At 49.6% G+C, this 21135-nt stretch overlaps 1 protein-coding gene across 10 annotated transcripts in view; it reads left to right on the top strand.

Moving 5' to 3' along the window:
- Cux1 (cut like homeobox 1) overlaps window positions 1-21135 on the top strand; it is a 308986-nt gene that overhangs the window by 154956 nt on the left and 132895 nt on the right. For all 10 annotated transcript variants that reach the window (XM_021651492.2, XM_021651491.2, XM_060367899.1 and 7 more), the window contains exon 4: window positions 6376-6454. In XM_021651492.2, the coding sequence (XP_021507167.1) occupies window positions 6376-6454 (79 nt within the window). The remainder of the gene's footprint in view (window positions 1-6375; window positions 6455-21135) is intronic.

Raw genomic sequence — 21135 nt, 5'->3', positions numbered from 1 at the left:
GAGCAGCCGTAACTGCCCTGAGCTCAGAAGTAGCATCTAGAAGACAGGGTTTCACAGCTTCCTCCCCAGCCTCTTGCTCTTAGGTTCGCTCGGACTCGTCTTCCCAGATGTCCCCTGAGCCTTGGAGGGGTTTATATGATTGTCTTGTTTAGGGCTAGACCCTCAACAGTACGTTCTTAACTGGTTATGAGCCTCTGCGTTGAGTGACTGCTGCCCACTGCAGAATGATGCTTTTCTGACCAGTCTAGAGCTGCACAAATCTATGGCTATAAATAGAAATATTTAAAAGGCAGTTTGGTAATGTCCATTGGGCAAAACAACAACAATAGATACCCATGGGGTCCGAGACCTCCCAAGCCTTGGGCGTTGAACGGGTTTACAGTGCCAGGCTTGGATTCCGTTCTGAGGAGCAAGCCTCAGATCCACCCGGAGAGCTGCCGTGCCATCATTACTCCAGGAGGCACATCTTGAGTAGCACATTAGTGCCGGAGCTTGTAGTGAGCGTGACTGGTTATGCCCATGGAGGGCTTTTCTCCTCCAGCATCCAACGTGACACCTTTGGTACCTTGATAGCCTCCTAGCAGGGCCGGGGCTCTCTATCCTGCAGCTAGAATAGGGTCATACTGTCCAGCTCTGCGGACACCTACCCCGTGGAACTTAGCCTGTGTGTGTGAGGGTCTCTTCCTGACCAACAACTTACAGGGAGGTCTCTTTTCTCCAGGAAGCGTTCTCTCCAGCCCAGAAACTGTTGGGTTTGTTGTTGTTGTTTTGTCTTCAAGACAGTCTTTCTGTGTAGCCCTGGCAATCCTGTTACTTGTTTTGTAGACCAGGCTGGCCTTGAACTCAAAGAGATTTGCCTGCCTATCTGTCCCAAGTGCTAGGGTAAAGGGTGTGCTAAGGTTACTGGCATGTACCACCATGACCGTTTTATAAAGTGCTAGGGATAGAACCCAGGGGTTTCTGAACACTGGACCAGCTCTCTCTAACAGCTGTTGATGACCTCAGGCAGCCATTTCTTCTCTGGGAACACTTCCCTGATCCCTCCCATGGTTTTCCTAAAGTAAAAGGTGTTCGGAGGGAAGAGGAGGCTCTGACCGGCTGGGCATTGTGAGTCTGCTCACACTATTTCTATGGTGGGAGTAAAGGAACCAATCAACTAGTGAGGCAGACAGCTGCCCTCCCAGCTCTGCTGGGAGCCTGCTGTGGGGCTGTGACTGGTCATCCCTCCAGCTAACTGCCCAGTTCTGGGAGGACCTTAGAGAGACTGCAGGCAGCCTCACACCTGTCAGCTGTACCCTGAAAATGCAGTGTCAGCGGTGACCTCAGGGCCCTGCACGCAGCGTGGAGAGGGCGCTAGTTATCAGTTTGATGATCTGCACTGCTCTTTCTGTGGTGTCTGCCCATACCTCTGCTGTGGCCTCACTCTTACATTCATTCTTCATGGCAACATCTTCTTTTGGATTTTTACTAAAACATACTTTCCTCATCCAAAAAATAAATGATTTGGTCTGGCAAGATGGCTCAGATGGTAGTGGCACTTGGCAGCAAACCTAATGACCTGAATTTGATCCCCACAACCCACATAGTGGAGGGAGAGAGCTGACTCTTGCATACTATTCTTTGACCTCCACATTCAATAAACAAAATGTTTAAGAAAAGAGAGAGACTTTTCTCTTGTAGCCCAGGCTGGTTTTCACTTCCTAGTGTAGACTGGGATGGTCTTGAACTCCTGTTCCTCTGCCTCCACCTCCCAGGCATGGGGATGGAGGGCTCTGCCACCATGCCCGGGGCCATGGAAAAAGCTGTTTTCGCTGCTAATGCAAAACCCTGCTCGGACAGTCTTTCATATAAAAATTAACTTGTTATCTGTATATAAGATTTGGAACTTCAGCTACACTGTCAACTTTGGAATAAAAGAATCAGAGCTTTCTAAGTTAAGCCAGCACCATACAGGAATTACTAGCCCAGTTACTCTGGAACAGTGTATTTCTTTGTCCTTTTGTCCCAGCACAGCACAGTATTCAACACAGACTCGGAACTGTCAAGTACAGTAGCAGCCTAGGCCTGAAGCTCAGTGAGTACAGTGTTTGCCTAGCATGCACCAAGCCGTCACCAGCACCACATAAACCGGGTGAGGAAGTGCAGACCTGTGATCTCAGTACTCCTGTAATGGAGGCAGGAGGATCAAAACTCCAAGATCATACCTGGCTACATGTGAAATTCAAGGTCAGCCTGGGCTACTTGAGGCCCTGACTCAAAATAAGAACACAAGAGGAAGAAATGTATAGTGGAAGCCTCTGGTCATGTTGCTTGAGGAGGGTGGGGAGGCTCCTTGTAGAAAGATGACCAGATCTTTCTTTTCTTTGAGTGGGGAGAAACTTTCCAGTGGCTGTGGACAGTGTGAGGCTGTCATTACACTGTATCCCAAAAACAGGTGTGTACACCACAGCCCTTCCTGAACTAACCAGCTTCCGAATGATCTTTCCATTCTCAGAAGGAATATGGTAGCTGCAGAAAGGGATCCTTTTAGATTTCTGGAGGAGGAGAGTCTGGCCTGTAAGTCCTGGCTCTGGGGATAGTCTGATCCCCTGTGCTGGTGGGAGTGGCCTCAATTTACAGGTGGCTCTGAGCCCAGCCCCAAGGATCAGTAGAACATTCCAGTGAGGCGCCTTCCAGGCTGAGTGGAAATTGCTTGGTACTCCCGGGAACAGGGAGTGACCGGGTGTGGCTGGAGAGGGAGGTGAGCCCAAACGGAACAGGGAACAGGAAGCCACCGGACAGATTTTGCAGGTGTCGAGAACTTGTGTGACCTAGTCCTGCCACCACAGTGCTACCTCTGTCCTGTCCTCTTGTTCATTTTGCTGTTATGCTGTGGGAACAGTAGATAGAATTGCCACATCAATCTCATGGGTACGTAAAGGAGCCGTTAGGTATAACCTTGGAACCTGATTCCACACTCTGCCTTCAGACCTCACCCAAGGAGCTGCCATGCCTCCGTGTGCTGCTGCCCAGGCCCATAGTGACAGGCAGAGAAGAATGAGATGGGTTTCTTTCTGCCTCCCTTTTTGAACAGTGAAGGCTCCAGACGAGAGGACCATTCCCTCCATAGACACCTGAAGCCTGCTCTTACAGTGAACAGAGTCAGTGTCACTTGAGCATTCTTGGGGTTGGGCACTGTGTTAGATCACTTGCTTGCTCAGCCCTGGCAGGTGAAGTCTGTTGCCTGGCTGCTGGCAGTTCTGATCAAGCAGCCAGCCCCTAAGCCCTGGTGCCTGCTCCCAGCCTGCTCAGCCACCACAGGGACGATCAGCTGGGGACTCCTGCATGTTTCAGGACAGTGGCCATGGGGAGGAGGCAGGAAAGGCTGGTCACAGAAAGGCAGGCTGTCAGAACTCTCAGGGTGTGCTGGTTATCCCAGACAGCTTGGGAAGGACAGTGGTGCCCTCGACTAGAGAATCAGCCTCTCTTAAGCCTCATGGACTAGGGGTGTGGCCTGGTTGGGTAGAGCATTTGCCAAGTGCATGTGGAGTCATGGCACTGAAACAAGTGGACATGGGAGCGCCTACCTGTGGATGTCAGGCCATCCCTGTCTGCATAGTGAACTTAAAGACCTTGTCCTGGGAGGGAGGAAGAGGGGGAGGAGAAGGAAGAAGAAAAGAGAGAGGGACAGAGGGAGGAGAGAGGGAGAGAGAGACAGAGGGAGGGAGGGACAGAGGGAGGGACAGAGGGAGGGAGGGAGCGAACTTCATGGATGACTTAGACCCACTGCTGACCCTTGTCATCTTGGGACTGTATTTGAACTTGCTGACATTTATGGAAGGAGAGTTCAGAGCCCCTGACTCAGAATTCATTTCCTGGTGCTGTCAGACTGGTTTAAACACTAGAAACACGTGCCTTGTGGACCTGAGATTAAAGGAGAGGTGACTGTGTGAACAGGGCTGGCTCCTTTTTGAGAATAAGAAGTAGTGAATGACATTTCTGTGTGGAGGCAGCACCCAGTCTGTCAGGGCGTGAGTGTGTGCATGTGTGTACGCTCTCAGTGTCCCACAAAGAAACACATGAGCAAGGCGCAAGTAACCTGGCAAGGGTGGGCCATGACTCAAATCAGGCTGCACAGGGAGGGAAGATCACTTAGGTTTTAGTCTCAACAGGACAGTGACTGTTTCATTGGTGGGTCCTGACCTCACATCTGATGCAGTTAGCTGATTTGCACAAAGAGGAGGGCAGTGCTGGTCTAGAGTCGGGGGACATCAAAACCTGGGAGAGGCCTATGGACTGTTGGCTCTTGGTGGGCTATCTGCCTTTAATAGGGAACAAAAGAGCCATCTCTCATGCCCATGCCCCCCTTTTTTTAGTGTGTGTGTATGGGTGTGTATGCCTGAGATGGGTGTGTTCATGTGGTGTGTGTGTGGGTGTGTCTGCCTGAGAAGGGTGTGTTTATATGGTGTGTGCATGTGCATGTGTGGGTGCCAGACGACAGTCCAGAGAGTTGTTTCTCAGACCCCATCTACCCTTTCCTTTTGAGATTCTCCCTGATGTGGTACTCAGCAAACAGGCTAGGCTGGCCAGTAAGTCCCAGGGATCCTCCTGCCTCAGCTTCCCCAGCGCTGGGATAATAAGCCTGCAACACTACTTTTTCCGTAGGTTCTGGAAATCAAACTCAAGATGCAACTTTGCCATCTCCCAGGCCCCGAGTTCTCCCTTTTTATAAAGTCCAGCTGGACTCAGGTCCACAGGGCTGACTTCTGAGTAAGGCAGCATGAGTGCCTGGGGAGGAGTCAGAGTCTTTTGTTTGGTTGATTTGGGGTGGTTTTTTTTTTTTTGTGTGTGGGGTAATGTCAAGACAGGGTTTCTCTGTGTGACAGCCTAGAACTCCCTTTGTAGATCACTTTGGCCTCAAACTCAGAGAGACCCACCTGCCTCCCAAGAGCTGCACTCATAAGTGGCTGCAGAATTACAATCCCTATGCCCTGCTGACAGGGATCTGGGCTGCTCGGAAGATCATCGTCCTGGACCTGGTCTGCTGCAGACAAGCACCTGGGAAATGCAGGCACCTCCCTAGGCGGGTACAGAGATGGTTTCTGGGGCCAGCCTGGGACCCACACAAAGGCTAGCTGCATAGGAAGTCCATCCTAGAGGCAAGCCAAGCACGGCAGTGGGCAGAAGGATCATGGGTTCCAGTTCATTTACAGCTATCTCGTAAGTTGAGGGCCAGCATGGACTACGGGAGACCCTGGAGAGATGTGGCAAGCATATACAGCACACGCGTGCACGTGTGCACACGCAGATTTAAAGTGCAGTTTTATTTTATGAAGGAAGAATAAAATCTGAATTTTAAACAAGTGACTTGAGATGTTGACCTTGGCACAGGAGCTGTTAGATGCTGGTGGTGTTAGCAGTGTCTCTGTCTGTCCTGTGTTCGCTCTCCTGAGTCCTGGAGCCTGTAGCCTCCCTCTTGGCAATTCACCCTCCTCTCTCAGCCCTCAACAGACTGTTGCCTGGCCCAGGCGAGAGGCCCTGTAATTAAGACCCATCTTTTGCCTCTTTAATAACACAGGAGAGTGATCCTGAGCAAGGCCGGCAGGAAACTTATTCCAGGCCTTCTCCTGAGCCGGACGGATGGAGTGATGTCGTGCTGCCTCAGGAGCAAGAGCCATCTGTTGCCTTGGCAGTTGTGTGGTGGGAGGCAACTAGCCCAACGTGGTGGCCTGGCCATTGAAGCCTCTTGGATGAGTGTCCAGGCTACCTGCAGTTCTCTGCTTCACCACTCTGTGATATGTGGGCCTCGGCTGAGGGAAATAAGCTCAGCTGGGACAGTTGATGAGAACGCCAGCGACAGACACTCCCCCAGTGCCTGCTGGAAACCCCAGTGCTGTCCTCGGCTTAGCCTGTTTATGCCTCACACCGATGCAGCTTGCTCCAGTTTTTCCCATTGGTCAGTTCCCAGTGCCTTTCACGTTGTCCTTTGGAATGAGGACGGGAAGGTTCCAGTGGTCTTCCTCTCCAGCATCTTCCTCCTGGGCATCTTCTGTGGTGTGTGCCAGCTGTGTGCGATCCTCCTGCATGTGCAGGGTTGGCCTCTTAGATTCTGACCCCACTCGCCATCAGTGTCAGTGCCTGTGCGTCCCGTGTTTGTGTCTGGGCTCTCTCCCTGCTGAACTCCCCCATGTTTGTGACTTGTTAGAGCCTCATCCATGGGATCTTAATTTTGTCCCACAACTAGAGCATAAGCAGATATGTGTGCTAGGAGGCTGAGGCAACAGGGTTAGGCCACCTTGAGCTGCATAGTAAGACTCTTTTAAAAAGAAGGAAAGAAAACCAATGAGCTCTCAACACATTTTGAGGTCTTTCTCTCTCTGTCTCTTTCCCTTTCAGATTGATGCACTGAGTAAGAGGAGCAAGGAAGCAGAGGCAGCCTTTCTGACTGTGTACAAGAGATTAATTGATGTCCCAGGTAAGTCAGTCCATTGCTAGCCAGGGATGGAGACACGCGTCTGCTCCAGCTGTGGCTATCACTGTTTTCAGTTTTCCTGAGGAGAATGGGTCACCCAAGCAGCTTCCCTGGAAAACCAGGGATGGGGAAGGGGGTTTGGAGGATGTGAATTCTCTAGAATCCAGACTTGGGCAAGAAGGAAAATGCTCTGTGTTCCCAGCTCACTAGCTGACTCTCCGTAAGCCTGAGCCTCTGGGCCAGGCTGCAGAATGCTGTGTGTCACTCTTCTGAGTGGCTGTAAGTGCTCCGCTGCGATCTCCCAGGGCACGTGTCACCTCAGGACAACACACCTGGTGTGCCTCATTCCCCTCCCGGGTCACAGGGGATCGTGGCTCCTGGAAGAGTCTCTCACCGAAGGGTTGAAGCTGATAATCCCTTTCACTGTGACTGCGTATGTGAGTGGCATCTTCTTTTAAAGGAATGTACCATCGGGAATTCCCCAAGGACATGGCATCTGCCCTCTCGGGCAGTGGTGGGTTCTCATTCCTCAACTTCCATGTGATTGAGACCCTGTCAGGACAGATGGACATGATCACATGGATCCTAGCTCAATCCTGGAGGAAAAGCCACGTAGCCATCCTCCCCTGCCGACAAGGAAACCACAAGGCCCCCCATCCCCACTGCAGTCACATGTGCGCCCTGTGGGGACATCACCGCAGTAGACACGCCTTGGCAAACAACACAGAAGCTTCTCTCCTGTGCCTGTGGGGTGTTCTCGTTCTTCCTGAGAAGGGTCTGCTCTGTGGCACTGTGTTTCTCCACGCAGTCGGGGCTGCCGTAGGCCCTTCTCTTGTCTTAGACCTGAACCACATGAGGAACTCCCTGAGCGGAGAACAGAGAAGTGTGGTCTCCACCGTGGGCTCGCGTGAGGGTCAGTGGTACTGCTTTTCCCTTTGAGCTCAATTTTCTGTTCTGTAAAATCGATAGGATGTTGGATGTGGAAATGACCCAGTGCTGGAGTGAGCCAATATTTCATTACTTTAGTTGTTTATCATGCTCTAAGTTCTAAATTCTGACCTTAGGATTTTCTGTAAGAGTTTGTATGTGGCCAGGGGTTTTGTGAAGACTGTGCCCAAGCCCGACAAGGAGGCCCCTGTACTATAAGTGGATTATTTGGTGTTCAGGGTACACTGCATGTCCTGGTTTGCTTCTCTGTTGCTGAATAAAACAGTGGCCAAAACAACTCGAGACAAGAAATAGTTTATTTGACTTACAAATGCTGATCATGGTATATCATTGAGAGGAGTCAGGGACCTGGAAAAAGGAACTAAAGCAGAGGCCATGGAGGGAGACTGCTTACTGGCTTACTCTCCACGACTTGTTCAGCCTCCTCTCCGGCACAGCCCAGACCACCTGCTCAGAGGTGGCTCTACTGACCGTGGGCTGGGCCCTCCCCTATCAGTCACCGTTCAAGAATATGCCCCGTACAGTTGCCCAGGGGGTGGCTCCTCTTCCCATTGTTGCTCTGGGTTTTTCCTGTTGACAGAAGCTGCCCAGCTGGTTTCCCCTCACGTGCCAGCCATCTGATGGACAGTGCCTATGTTTTCTTGTTGTTAGTTTTCAGGGGTGGGGTTAAACCTCGTACGTGTTGTGCAGTTGGCACTCCAATATATAAGGCACCTGAGAGTTTTTTTCTCTGAACCACTGACTCCTAGGGCGCAGAGTTTATGGGAAGCACATCACCCATTCCCAAGTATTCTCAGGGCTCCTCCTGCTCACAGGGTTCCGCTCAGGCCACCACTGGACTACTCCACATGAGAGCTGGCCTCTGTCGAGCTGGGGGACTATTTGCTTTGTGTTCACCAAAGACCCATCTTCATTTTGACCTCAGTGATGTTTCAAACTAAAACTTCCATTCTGTGCAGAGTCAAGGTTGTACCAGGATTTCCCCTAGTGAAGTTTTCCAGTTAAGTAATTACTTAGCAAGTTGTTAGATTCTTAATCTGAAATTATTTTCTGATTTAGTTTTTCATAGAACACATAATTATTTTCCTCATTAAAGTCTCATGTTTTTAATATATAAACACCTTATATTTTCTGTACCAATAGTTTTCAAAATCATTTTGGGCTAGAGAATCTTATTTTCACCTTTATCTTCTATCTATCTATCTATCTATCTATCTATCTATCTATCTATCTATCTATCTATCTATCTAATCTATCTATGTGTGCCTGTCAGAGAATAATTTGTCATAGTCTGTTCTCTTCTTTTACCTTGTGGGTCTTAGGGATCAAACTCAGGTCCTACAAGTGCCTTTACCCACTGAGCCATCTTACTGGCCCATGTTTGTGTTTTGAGGCAGGGTTGTATTATCTATCTAAGGGTGACCTCAAATTCACTATGTAGCCAAGTTAGTCTCTTAACTCACCACAATCCTCCTGTCTCAGTCTCCCAAACTTGGGCTAGCAGCTTGTGGGTCACCACCCTGTGATGTCACATATTTACATTCCAATTGACAACAGCAGCAAAATTACAGTTAGGAAGTAGCAACAAAATAATTTTATGGTTGGAGTTACTACAACATGAGGAACTATATTAAAGGGTCACAGCACTAGGAAGGTAGGGAACCACTAAGCTAGAGTATTAAAGTTCACAGTGACAATAGTTTAAATAAGCTTTATTATTTTGGAGTTGAGAATGTAGCCTAGTTGATATAGACTGCGTAGCCTAAAGCCCTGGGTTCAGTGTGTAGCCACATAGATGCGGGCGCTATGGTGCCTCCATGTAACCTCAGCATTCAGGAGGTAGAGGCATGTGAAGTTCCAGGCCAGCATGCTCTATTGGAGAGTCTGTCTCAAAAAAAATGTTTTCTGTATCAAAGTCAACCAGAACACACCTCCATTCCAGGTAGATCACGCCCACCTCAGCATGCTAGACGTGCTGTGGACTGACAGACCTGACTGAGGAAGCTGGGCTAGGGCACTCCACCGTGGCCGTGCAGTCTGGCCACTGCTTAGATGAGGTAATCCTTGCCTGAGGCTTCCAGGAAAGGCCTGGTCAATAGCGTCTCGTTTATTGACAGCCACCCAGCCACTCAGGGGTCCGGGAGCCTTCATTGTCTGTGGGCTTTAGGCGGCAGGCCAAGAGAATACAGAAGGACTTGTGGATATGAGTTCTACTTGAGAGACAGGAGGCTCGGGGAAGCCGACAGGTGGGCCAGTTACATGCCCTGTGGCTCAGTGTCAGGAGCTCAGGCAGGGCTGCCAGCCGCGGGGAGAGCTAGGTCTCCTGAGGTGGCGCCAGCCGCCTGGAGCTGTACCTCTCTGTATTTTTCTTCTTCTTTGTGGGTTCTGCTAGAAGGGAAGTGCCTCATTGTCAAGGTTGGTTCTCTTGCTCTGAACCCAGCAGCAGTCACAGACAGTATGAGCCAGGCAGTAACAAAGGTCCCAGCGACAGTCAGCTTCATCTCTGACCAGCCAGTGGAAGCCTGCTCAGCCAGCTGCACCCCCATACAGGCCCCCAGGTTGGCTAACGGCCCCTGTTCCCTCCTAAGGGAACCTCTCCCTGGTTCCCTGCTTCTTCTGGAAGGCTCTGTCTCGCACCGTCTGCCTGCCCCAGTGGTCCCAGCTGGCTGCCTGCAGGCCATGTCTCCATCCTTCACGCTGTGCTGCCGGCACGGCCCATTCACCTCTCCCGAGACCCGCACACTAATTTACACAAGGGCCCTGCATCCGATGTGCCCTGGCTCATCTTGCTCTGACCTCACAGTCTAGGTCTTTGTAGTCCAGGTAGACCTAGAATTCACCATTTTCCTACCTCAGCCTCCCAATGCTGAGATCACAAGCCTGTCTTGCCACCCCAGCCTCCTGCCCTCTCTTCTCTTTTGAGACAGGGTCTCATGTAGCTCAGGGCCACCCACAAACTTGAGGTGAGGCTAAGAATAACTTTAAACTTGTGATCCTCCTGAGCTGCGTGCCGAGGTGACAGGCTTGCAGTACCGTGACTGCCTCGTGCAGTGGTGGGGATTGGACCCAGGGTCTCCTGTGTGCCAGGCAAGTGTTCTAGCGACGACCTGCACACCATTACAACCACAGCTGGACCCTGCAGAACAGTGTTCAGTCAATAAGGGACCACACGTACCACGGCAGTGTGTTAAAAGACTGACCTAGTGACACCGCCCTGACGGAGCTTCTGCTGTAAGGTGTCTTGGGAAAAGACGGACTCTACTGGCGTCTGTCTCGGGATGTGTCCCCATGGGTTCTTTTGGACACTAATCACTCTCCAGATGCCTACCCCAATGTCTGCTGTGGGGTAACAATTTCATCAATATTTGCTCAGTGGACGTACAAATGGATGGGTCAGATCATTTCTTTAGACTTGCTGTCTGGAGCTGGGTGGGTGGTGCTGTTGCCCCAGCACGGAGGCAGGAGAATCACAAGTTTAAGATTATCCTAACCTCTTTAGTAAGTTCAGTGTAGGACAGCATGAATTACATGAAACTGTCTCAGAAACTAAAGTAGACTAACGACAGCGTTTCCGTGGGGTTCCCTGCTCGCTAGCCTACTTCTCGGGGCCACTTTGTGCCCTGCTCCTGTGATTGACACCTCCGTGGGAATGAGCTCCCTAGGGCTCCTGAAGAATCAGACATCCGAGGCTTCAGAACAGATTGTCTCCCACCGCCATGCAGTGGTCTAGTAGTTCTCTGAGTTTTCATTTAGCTTTTATGTCAGCCTATAGAGATTTCATTTTCATGGCTTCACAGACACGCTGCAGCCCTTCCATTCAGGGTCCACACGTGTGCCTGGCGAGTTCTCCATCCTGTGGCGTTACTTGGTGCATGGCAGCTGCATTGGGTTGAACAGCTGTCCTGCCTGCATCCCAGCCAGGATCTCCCTCAGCCCATGTTCACAGTTCATCTTCAACCCCCTCGCCAAAAAAACAACCAGGTGTGGTGGCACAAACCTGTAATCCCAGCATTCCAGAGGGTCAGGAAACTCAAGTTCACTCTTAGTGACATAAAGAAGCCAGGACCAGACTGCCTCGTTCGTCAGAGAGTACTGCTGCTCTGCAGACCCAGGCTGAGCTCCAGCACTCAGCTAGGTGGCTCACAGTTGGGCTGTAACTCCACTCTAGGGAGCAGGCACAGACGTGTGTGCTTGCATGTGCACGAGCACACACCCACACACAAGTAATAATAATAACAATAATTGTAAAAAGACCCTGTGCTATTTAGTTGATGCAGTGAAGCACCGTGACTAAAAAGCGAGTTGAGATGAAAAGGGTTTGTTCGGCTTCTCTTCCACATTGCTGTTCATCCCCAGAGGGCCAGGACAGGAGCTTGGCAGGGGAGACTGGAGCGGGAGCCGATGCAGAGGTGCTGCCTACCAGCTTGCTGCCTGTGTGGCTCGCTCAGTCTGCTTTCTTAGAGAACCCAGGACTCCAGCCCAGGGATGGCCCCAGTGGGCTGGCCTTCCCCATTGATCACTGACTGAGAAGAGCCCTTACAGCTGCATCTTGGGGAGGCATTTTCTCGATTCCCTTCTTCCTCTCTATCTTGTGTCAAGTTGACAGAAAACCAGCCAGCACAGACCCAGTCTCCAAAAACCAAACACAAACCACTATTGAACAACATCCTAGTATGTTAAAGATACTGTCTAGACCTTTATTGCAAAATAACCTTGAGCCATTATTGGTCATTATCCCAGCAGTTACAGTAATATAGCCTAATGTTTCCTTAGTGGAGGAGAAACTTTTTATTTTTCTTTAGATCTACCTGTCTCTGCCTCCCAGGGCTAGGGCTGAAAGCATGCGAACCGCCAGGCCCGCTGAGAGATGCTCAGGTGCTCCTGCAGCCCCGATCTGCAGTGCCGCGGCCCCAGCTGCGCACCTCCGGAAGGCGGGGCAGTGGGTGTGCGCAAGAGGAATTTTACTCAGACTCACATCTGTGACCCCAGCTTAAGTTTTTAGTTATTTGTTCCTTATTTTACGGTTTTTATGATGTGTGTGTGTGCACGTCCTGTAGCACATGCATGGAAGTTAGACTCTCTAGAAGCTGATTTTCTCCTTCTGCTATGGGAACCCTGGGGATCAAACTCAGGTTTGCCAGCAAATACCTGCTGACCTGTCATGCTTGTCCCTGTTCCTTTATTTTTTAAGACAGCGTTTCATGTAGCCCAGGATAGCCTATCCCTCCTACGGTCTTCCATTTTTGACCCTCCAACCTCAGCTGGCGCTAAAAGGTGCTGAGACGCCTCACCTACCTGTCTCAATCCTTTTTAATTCATTGTGCTTCTCATGGACATCTCTATTGATTCTCTAAGGACTCACTGCGTGAGCACCATTGTCGTGACCATGTGCTGGCCTCATGACTGATAGGCCCTGGCGGAGCTTCCTGGGGTTCAGCCCCTCTGTTCTCGAGGCTGTGGTCTGTCTGTATTTGGGTCTGTGTCTGGGCAAGGGCAGAGTTCGGGACAGTCCCCTGATGCCGACAACTTCCCAGTGCAAAGCACCGTGTAAGTGCTGTTGAGGACACGGAGACTCTGTCAGCACCCTGGCAGTCACCATGCAGAAGCCTGGGCTGACAGTCCCAAAAGATTCACAGGTGACACCTCCATTCCTTCGCCCGTACCCAACACCACACACACACACACACACACACACACACACACACACACACTTTGGTCAGCGCAGAAAATATTTCACGATTATGTTTTTGAGTAAAACAGCTTGACTCTAACTGATAATACAAAAAATAAATGTCTATGCTTTGAAGGGGTGTTCCTCTCCCATGGCTGGACTATTGCGGAGTAACCTCCTTTCGAAGGCTCTGCGTAGCATGGATTTTCCTGGGTTCTAGGCAGAATCATGAGGACATCCATAGTCAGAGTGGATGACTTGCTTCGGGTTTCCAGATTTTCATTCTGAGACAGTGTACTTATTTGCATGGTTGGGAGGGGCCAATGTAAATCAGCAAAATAATCACTTGCGCCTTGAGTCCCTTGCACTGGCTAGTTTATGTCAGCTTGACACAAGCTGGAGTCCTCAGAGAAGAGGGAGCCTCAGTTGGGGAAAAAAAAAAAGCCTCCTTAAAATTAGGCTGTAGGCAAGCCTGTAGGGCATTTTCTTAATTAGTGATTGCTGGGGGAGGCCTAGTCCACTGTGGGCGTGCCATCCCTGGGCTGGGGGTCCTGGGTTCCATAAGGGAGCAGCTGAGCAAGCCAGGGAGCAGCACCCTCCATGGCCTCTGCCTCAGCTCCTGCTCCGGGTTCCCGCCCTGACTTCCTCAGTGATGAACAGTGATACAGAAGAATCAGCCAGATAAACGCTTTGCTCCGCAGACTGCTCTGATCTCAGCATTTCCTCACAGCACAGTAACCCTGACTAAGATGGTTGCCCTTCCCAGAGCAGCACAGGCCCGAGAACAGTTACAAGTACTCAGAAAACTGTCGAAAGCATGGTTGGTGTCTGCTCTGGAAAATGCTTGACGTTGTATTTGGGGGTTGTGTTTGTCACAGGAGTGCACTGAGAAAAGGTCTTATAGAATAAGGCTGTCCTCACACTCACCACACAGGCCAGGCTGTCCTGAAACTCTGAACCCTGCCCAACCCTCCCAAGTGCTAGGTGTTCAGGCCCGTGTCTCCACAGCCGTAACAGCTTTTTAAAGAGGCCTTAGGCTTGGGTTGGAGAGATGGCTTCCTTGGTTTAAGGTGCTGGCCGCTCAAGCACAAGGCCCTGAATGAGGGTCTCCAGCGCCTACTCAGATGTCCAGGTGTGGTGGTGTGTGCATGTGATCCTGTCACTTTCTCAACAGTCAGCCCCATGAGGGTTCAGTGGGACCCTGTGACAAGAAATAAGGCAAACAATTGAATAAGCCACCTGAGAACAACCTCTGACCTACACACACACACACACACACACACACACTCATGTGCATGCACGCGCACACGCAATCTACATACACATGCACATGGATTCCTACATTCTTACACTGCATAGGCACAGAAGAGTCCTTAGACCTGAGACACAGGCCCTGGGTTGGAGGAGTTACTGCCGCTACAGACTTGCAGGAATCTCTTTGCAGGCTGCTTGTCTTCTTGCTTCTGCGGTCACCTTGTAAATGCCAAATTTTACTCCCGATTCAGTGGCAGTGTACTTCCTACCCAGGAGAACTTTCAAATGCAAAAACAGTGTCTGGGAGCTTTAGGATTGAGGTTCTAGAAAGCACGTACCAGCACTATAAATACTATCACCTCATGCTGCTCCAACCCACGGTCTAGGAGCCGCTGGACGTGCCTGATTGCCCTAGGAAGCTGACCTGCAAGTTGAAGGCACGTGTGTGGTGGTCAGTTTTCTTATTGCGCTGACAGAGCAGCTCACGGTTTGAGGAGATGCATCACGAGGGAGACGTGCTGGCAAGAACACCAGGCACCACAGCCTGTAAGCAAGGCGGATGCTGGTGCTCAGGACACTTCCTCCTCCTCGTGCAGTCCGTGACCCCAGCCTAGGAAATGGGTCTTCACTCCTCAACTAAATCTTTCTAGAAACACCTTCATAGACAAACCCAGAAGTGTATTTCCATGGTGATTCTCAGTCGGTTGGCAGTGAAGATTAACCATCACAGTGTAGTTTGGGTTTCCCTGAAGGTGTGGATGAGAACATCCAAAAAGAGCATTTATGGGTTTTTCTAATTCCAGAACTTTATATAAAGTCTACCGAAACTTTATACAATGCTGTGTCTCCAGGCACCCAAGGTTAGAGGCTTGGATTCAGGTTAAAGGCAATCTCTTCTTGGGGACTAGCCCCGCTATGAGGACCCAGAGACAGCTCTGTTGTTGTTGTTGTTGTTCTTCCTCCTCCTCCTTTGTTCTCACAAGGTCTCAGTATTCCAGAATGACCTCAACTCATATAGCCATTGAAGACCTTGACCTCTTGGTCCTCCAGCCTCCCAAGTGTGGGATTACAGGTGTACCACCATGCTCCGTTTATGTGGTGCTAGGCTGGGGGTTGTCAAATCCAGAGCACTGAGCATGTCAGATGAGCAAGCACTCTCCAAGCAGAGCTATACCCTCAGCTTGAGGTCTGCTTTTTAATGTCCCTCCACAAGGATGAAGTAGCCATCTGGTCCTTTGTGCTGTTACTTTCTGGTGAGGACACATTACAGATAAAATCAGAAATTTTCCTTCCAGTCCTCCTCCTTTCCTGCTGGCCATAAAGTGACCCTTAGGGAAAGCTAACACACTCTGATGTGTCAGTTATCAGTCTCTTGGTTTTCATGCCACCATGTCATTGCTGTGCCAGCCTTCAAGGGTAGAAAAATATAGCCAATCTAGTCTGATCCTGGCATACTAGTCTAGTTTGGGTGTTCCAGGTTTCCTGATGTTGACAACTAGGCCAATGCCTCTGGCCCCAGAAGATCTTGTGGTCTGAGGCCTACAAGATTCCCCTCATAGGTGTCCTGTCTGTCCTCCTGGGACATTTTCATTCTTATTACTAGGAAACAACCTCAGACACCAACCAAGATAATGAGGGAGCCAGGGCCCACTGAGGAGCAGCACAGCTTGGGTTACAGGCACTCCGCTGCCCCTGCCTTGCCTGCGGCTCCGAGGCCTGGAGGTGGTCCTGAAGTTGCTTCAAGGGACAAGAAGCAGTGACGCTTCACTCTGGAGGAACCAGAAAGCAGACAGGGGATAGCTGTTTCCACCCTCCATCACTGGGACACCAGACAAGTTTGACACCTCTCTTATCTTGATACATGCTGTTTACAAGAGATCAAGCATGAACTCTTGTTGGTATTGGAGACAATCTCATGGAATCCATGCTGGGTTCTGCATCACTGCACATCCAGCACAGCCTCCTCTGCTCTCGCCTTCTGAGGTCTGCTGGGGTGGGATCCAGGGCTTCGTGCATGCGTGCTAGGCCTTGCCCTTCCAGTGTAGCCCCATTCCCAACACTCTACTGTAAACATTTCAAAACCTGAAAGTCACAGAGTGGACGCCTGTGTCCGTGCCAGCCGCTTCAGGATGCTGTCCTTGTTTCAGGGCCTTTTTCTTGGTCCCACCTCAAGCCCTTGACTGTACTACTGTTGGGAATTCCCCGACCTGACCCAGGGACTCCTTAGCGTACTTGCACATAAGAGGTGTGTGGCTTCATCCCATGGGGTCCTCCCCATCCCTGTCCCCAACCCCCAGCACGGCCATGGCTGTCGTGTCCTGGCTCGCTGGCGGTGTAGACAGCTTTTCATCGGTTGGCTCATCAGCATGCTAATTGTCATATAACTAATTATGCACTGAATTCCAGTTGATTTTCTTAATGAGACAGCTGGGTTAATTATGTAATCGTATGATTACATTTGCCCAGAGTGTCCCGGCAAAATGTAGAGTGTGCCTGCCTGTGATGTCATCGCTGGGCTGGTGCTCACAGGAACACATGCACCCTGGAGCTGGTGGTGGAGGCAGCCTGCTGTTTCTTACAGAGCCCTCTGTGCGGAGAGGGGCCCAGGGTTACCAGGCCGGGCTTATCAGCCCTCATAGTGTAGGGTGGGTCTTTTGCCACCAGCCCAGCTGCCATCCCCGAGACGTCACAGCCAGATCTGGCGCTGGCCTGTCACCCTGTGGCTTCCGTGAAGATGGTCATCATGCCGGCGGTGATTCTGGGACCTCTTCATTTGACACTGCTTCACTTTAGTGGGCATGCCAGCTTCCTGGGTAGTGACCAGAGACTCCCAAACAAATGTTTTTATTAAAGTCATGTAGGGCCAGGCTGTGTGGCTTGACCGGAGTGTAAAAGTAACCCCAGACTGGCCCCAATGTTGTCTTCCATTGTGTCCTGTCCCACAGAAGTGGACCTTCCTGTGAGGTGACCACTCTGCCTGGTCACACTCTGTCCTGGCTTCTTCCTCTGCCAGGACTCCTCCTCAGCCTCTTTGTCATCATAAACTTCTGAAGCTCCTCAGGAACATTAGACCACACACACTCACAGACACACACACACTCACCCACAGACACATACACACGCTCACAGATACACACACTCACAGACACAGACACATGTTCATAGACAAACTCATACAGACACATACACAGACACACACACTCACAGACACATACATATGCTCACAGACACACACACACAGACACATACACACACTCACAGACACACATGCTCACAGACACATGCTCACAGACACACACACACAGACACACTCAAAAGACAGACACACACACGCTCACAGACACATACACACTCACAGACATACACACAGTCACAGACACACTCAAATACATACAGACACACACCACACACACAGACACACACACACACATACTCACACACACTACCCTCCAAGGCCGTGACTGGTATCACCACAAATGAGGATGCCAGTGTCACCTAGGAGTCTTTTCTTTCCTCATTCCTAATAAATGCACCTCCAGAGTTGGCCTACATTTAAGACCCTCTTACTGGGGCTGGAGAGACTGGCTCAGTGGTTAAGAGCACTGTCTGCTCTTCCAGAGGACCGGAGTTCAGTGCCCAGCACCCACGCGGTGGCTCACATCCATCTAGAGTGAGATATGGCGCCCTCTACTAGCAGGTGTATGTGCAGACAGAGCATTCATAAATGAATAAAAAAAAAAAAAAAAAAAAAAAACCCTCTTACTCCACCTGCTACTAACTCCCTCAGCCACGTTCCCAGAATTCTTTACTTCCTGGGCTCACCTGCCGACTGCACACGACTGGCCTCTCTTAGCCCAGGAGCCAGAGCCATCAACCCAGAGCTCTGGGCAGAGAGCTTTACGAGTCTTCAGGCTAGCCTCAGGCTCCCCTTATAGCTGAGGATATCTTCCTGCCTCCGCTCCCGAGAGCAGGTGTGTGGCACGGGACTGGCTTATGTGGCGTTCAAGAGCGAACCCAGAACCCGTGCGTGTCAGATTCAAGAGCGAACCCAGAACCCGTATGTGTCAGGCAGGAACCTTACCAACTCAAATATAATCTCAAGATTGAGAAATTCGGGATCCATAGCCCCAGGATGTTCTTATTTTGCATATATATAATATACAAAATTATGGCCAGTTACGGTAGTGTATTTTATAAAAACCCTGTGTCACATTGTAGTAATGGTAGTTCACACAGATAACCCCAGCTCTTTGGGAGGCTGAGGCAGGAAATTATGAGTTCTAAGGTAGCCTGGCCTACAGAGTGAGTTCAAGTACAGCCTGTTCAACTTCATGAGACCCTGTGTCGAAATGAGAAATCAACAGAAACGGAGTCTGTAGCTCAGTGGTAAGTGCTGGCCAGGCACCCATTCTGTCCCCTGTGCTGTACACACACAAAGCAGCAGTGAAGAGTGAAGGGGAATTAAAATATTTTATTAAAAACATTAAAAAAGTTCTTGAAAATTACATAAGTATACATACACACACGTTGTATTAGGTATTGAACCCCGGTCCTTGCAAACTCACGGTGAGCATTCTAGTACTGAGCTCTGTCCCCAATCCACCTAAGTTCTATTCCTATGTTGTGTGAATGTTGGTGCATATGTGTGTGTGTAGAGAGGCCAGAGGTCGGTCTTGGGTGTTACTCCTCAGGAGCTGCCACCCTCTGCTTTTGTTGTTATGCTGGCCTGTTTAACAGGGTCGCTCACTGGGAGCTGAGGCGCACCATTCAGGCTAGGCCACCCGGAGATCCTCCTGTCTGCACTTAGAGGTGTCTACCCCTCCCCCACACACCCCATACCCCCACACACCCCACCCCATGTCCCCTACACCCCACCCCAGGTTTTTACATGTGATCAAATGCAGGTCCTTAGGCTTACAGGGCAAGCGCGTCCCCAGCTGAGCGTCTCCATAACCCTCTGAAATCATATCTTAAATCTTACTTATTTTCTTTTGGGGAGTATAGTTAAAAATTCAATAAAATGTGCCCATTTTAAGTATACAGTTGGATAGCGTTACCATTCTCAGAATCAAGACAGGATGATTTTATTGCCTCTCAAGTTCTCTTGTCATCCTAAATCTCAGAGGTCTTTTTGTCTATCACTCTAGATTAGACTTGACATTTTTGTGGTTGAATATGAATGGAACATGAGTTAGTACGTACAGATACCCTTAAGTCAGAACAGGTTACGTCTCGGCAACCCATCCTACAGTAATATATATCTTAAGTTGAAAAGGCAGGAATAAACCCATCTTCCTGATCACCATCGCTCAGCCACGCAGCTCACTGAAATCTTGGTTAGGACTTCTGCTCACCTATCTATGTACCCAGGTTCACAGCTGCTGCCCGGCATCGTATTAACCTGGGAAAAGATGACAGTTCAAAGTCTGTCACTTGGCTGCCGTCAGTGTTCACAAACCAGTCGATCCTAAATCCAGATGAACTGTGTGTTAGCAGACGCTTTCATTTAGCGTAATCTGTGGGGGCTCCTCCCTGTTGCTGCTTTGGAGTTCCATGTCTGCATATGCAATGATCCACTTACCCATCTACCTCTTTTTTTTTTTTTCTTTTTTTTTTACCCATCTACCTCTTGATGGGAATGTGAGTTGCTTCCAATCTGTGATCTCTATGAATAATGAATAAACCCACCGTCACCGGATTAGGTTCTATTTTGTTTCATTTTTTGAGGCAGGGCCTCATATATCCCAGCCTGGCCTTGAATTTGCTCTATATATGGCCAAGGATGGGGTCTGATCATCCTACCTCCTCCTTCTGAGCTCTGGTTTATACCGAGGATGGGATCCAGGACCTCTTCCATGCTAAGCAAGCTATCTCTCAGCCCTGACGTCATTGAACTTGATGAGAAATTTCATGCTGTTTTTCAAAGTGGTTGAGTCATCTTATCCTCTTCAAAGAAGAGTTCCAGTTGCTCCGTATCTGCACTGTCGTTTGATATTGTCTAATGGTGGTTTTTTCACTTTCTGATCCTTAGATCTTCCTTTATATTTCTTCAATCTGCTGCCCTCTTCCTGCCTTTTCCTTTTACTACTTCTTTTGTTTGTTTGTTTGTTTTTTTCACTTGCTTTTAGCTAAACTGAAATTCAAGAGCCTCCTGCCTCATCTTCGTAAGTGTTCCCCTTTCAAAGCTGCTGTTGTTTTTTCTTTACACTCCTGCAGTTCAACTCTGAAACCATTTAGGCCTGGGACTTTTCTTTCTTTTACCTTTTTTTTATTACTATCTTTTGGCAATTTTACATATGTATATAAACTTTTGGTCCTTTTCATACACACCCTAACCCTCTCTTACACCCTCTCCTTTAATCCTCCCTTCTCCCCACCAAGTTCCCTTCATCTTCACTTTTTTTTTTCTTTCTGGTTTTGTGACCCACTGAGTTTAGTTAGGGTTGCTTACATGCCCATGAATGGGGACATTTTTACTGGAACTTTAGGCAAATGATAAGTGGCTACACTACTGGAGAAAACTCCTCCTGCTGCCTTCCCTTACCAACCAGTAACTACCAGTAGCTCTCGGAGATTGTATGATGGTAGTGGCCTGGTATTGTAGTCCTTCATTTCAAATGTGTAGTAATGAGATGGTACTATAAACATTTTTCATTTATTTTTGAGTCAGATTTGTTCATTTCTGGCTTTTGTTTTTACATGTAAATATACAAAGGAGTGGGGGGGTCAGGGGTCAGGAGCAACCTTGTTCTTTAAGGCAGGGTCTTTACCTGGGACTTGGGGTTGTCCAAGTAGAGTGAGGGCGCCCAGC

The sequence above is a fragment of the Meriones unguiculatus genome, chromosome 15 (genome assembly GCF_030254825.1).
Source record: "Meriones unguiculatus strain TT.TT164.6M chromosome 15, Bangor_MerUng_6.1, whole genome shotgun sequence".
Taxonomy (NCBI): domain Eukaryota; kingdom Metazoa; phylum Chordata; class Mammalia; order Rodentia; family Muridae; genus Meriones; species Meriones unguiculatus.
The sequence above is the reverse complement of the archived record's forward strand: the minus strand, read 5'-3'. Positions and strand labels throughout refer to the sequence as shown.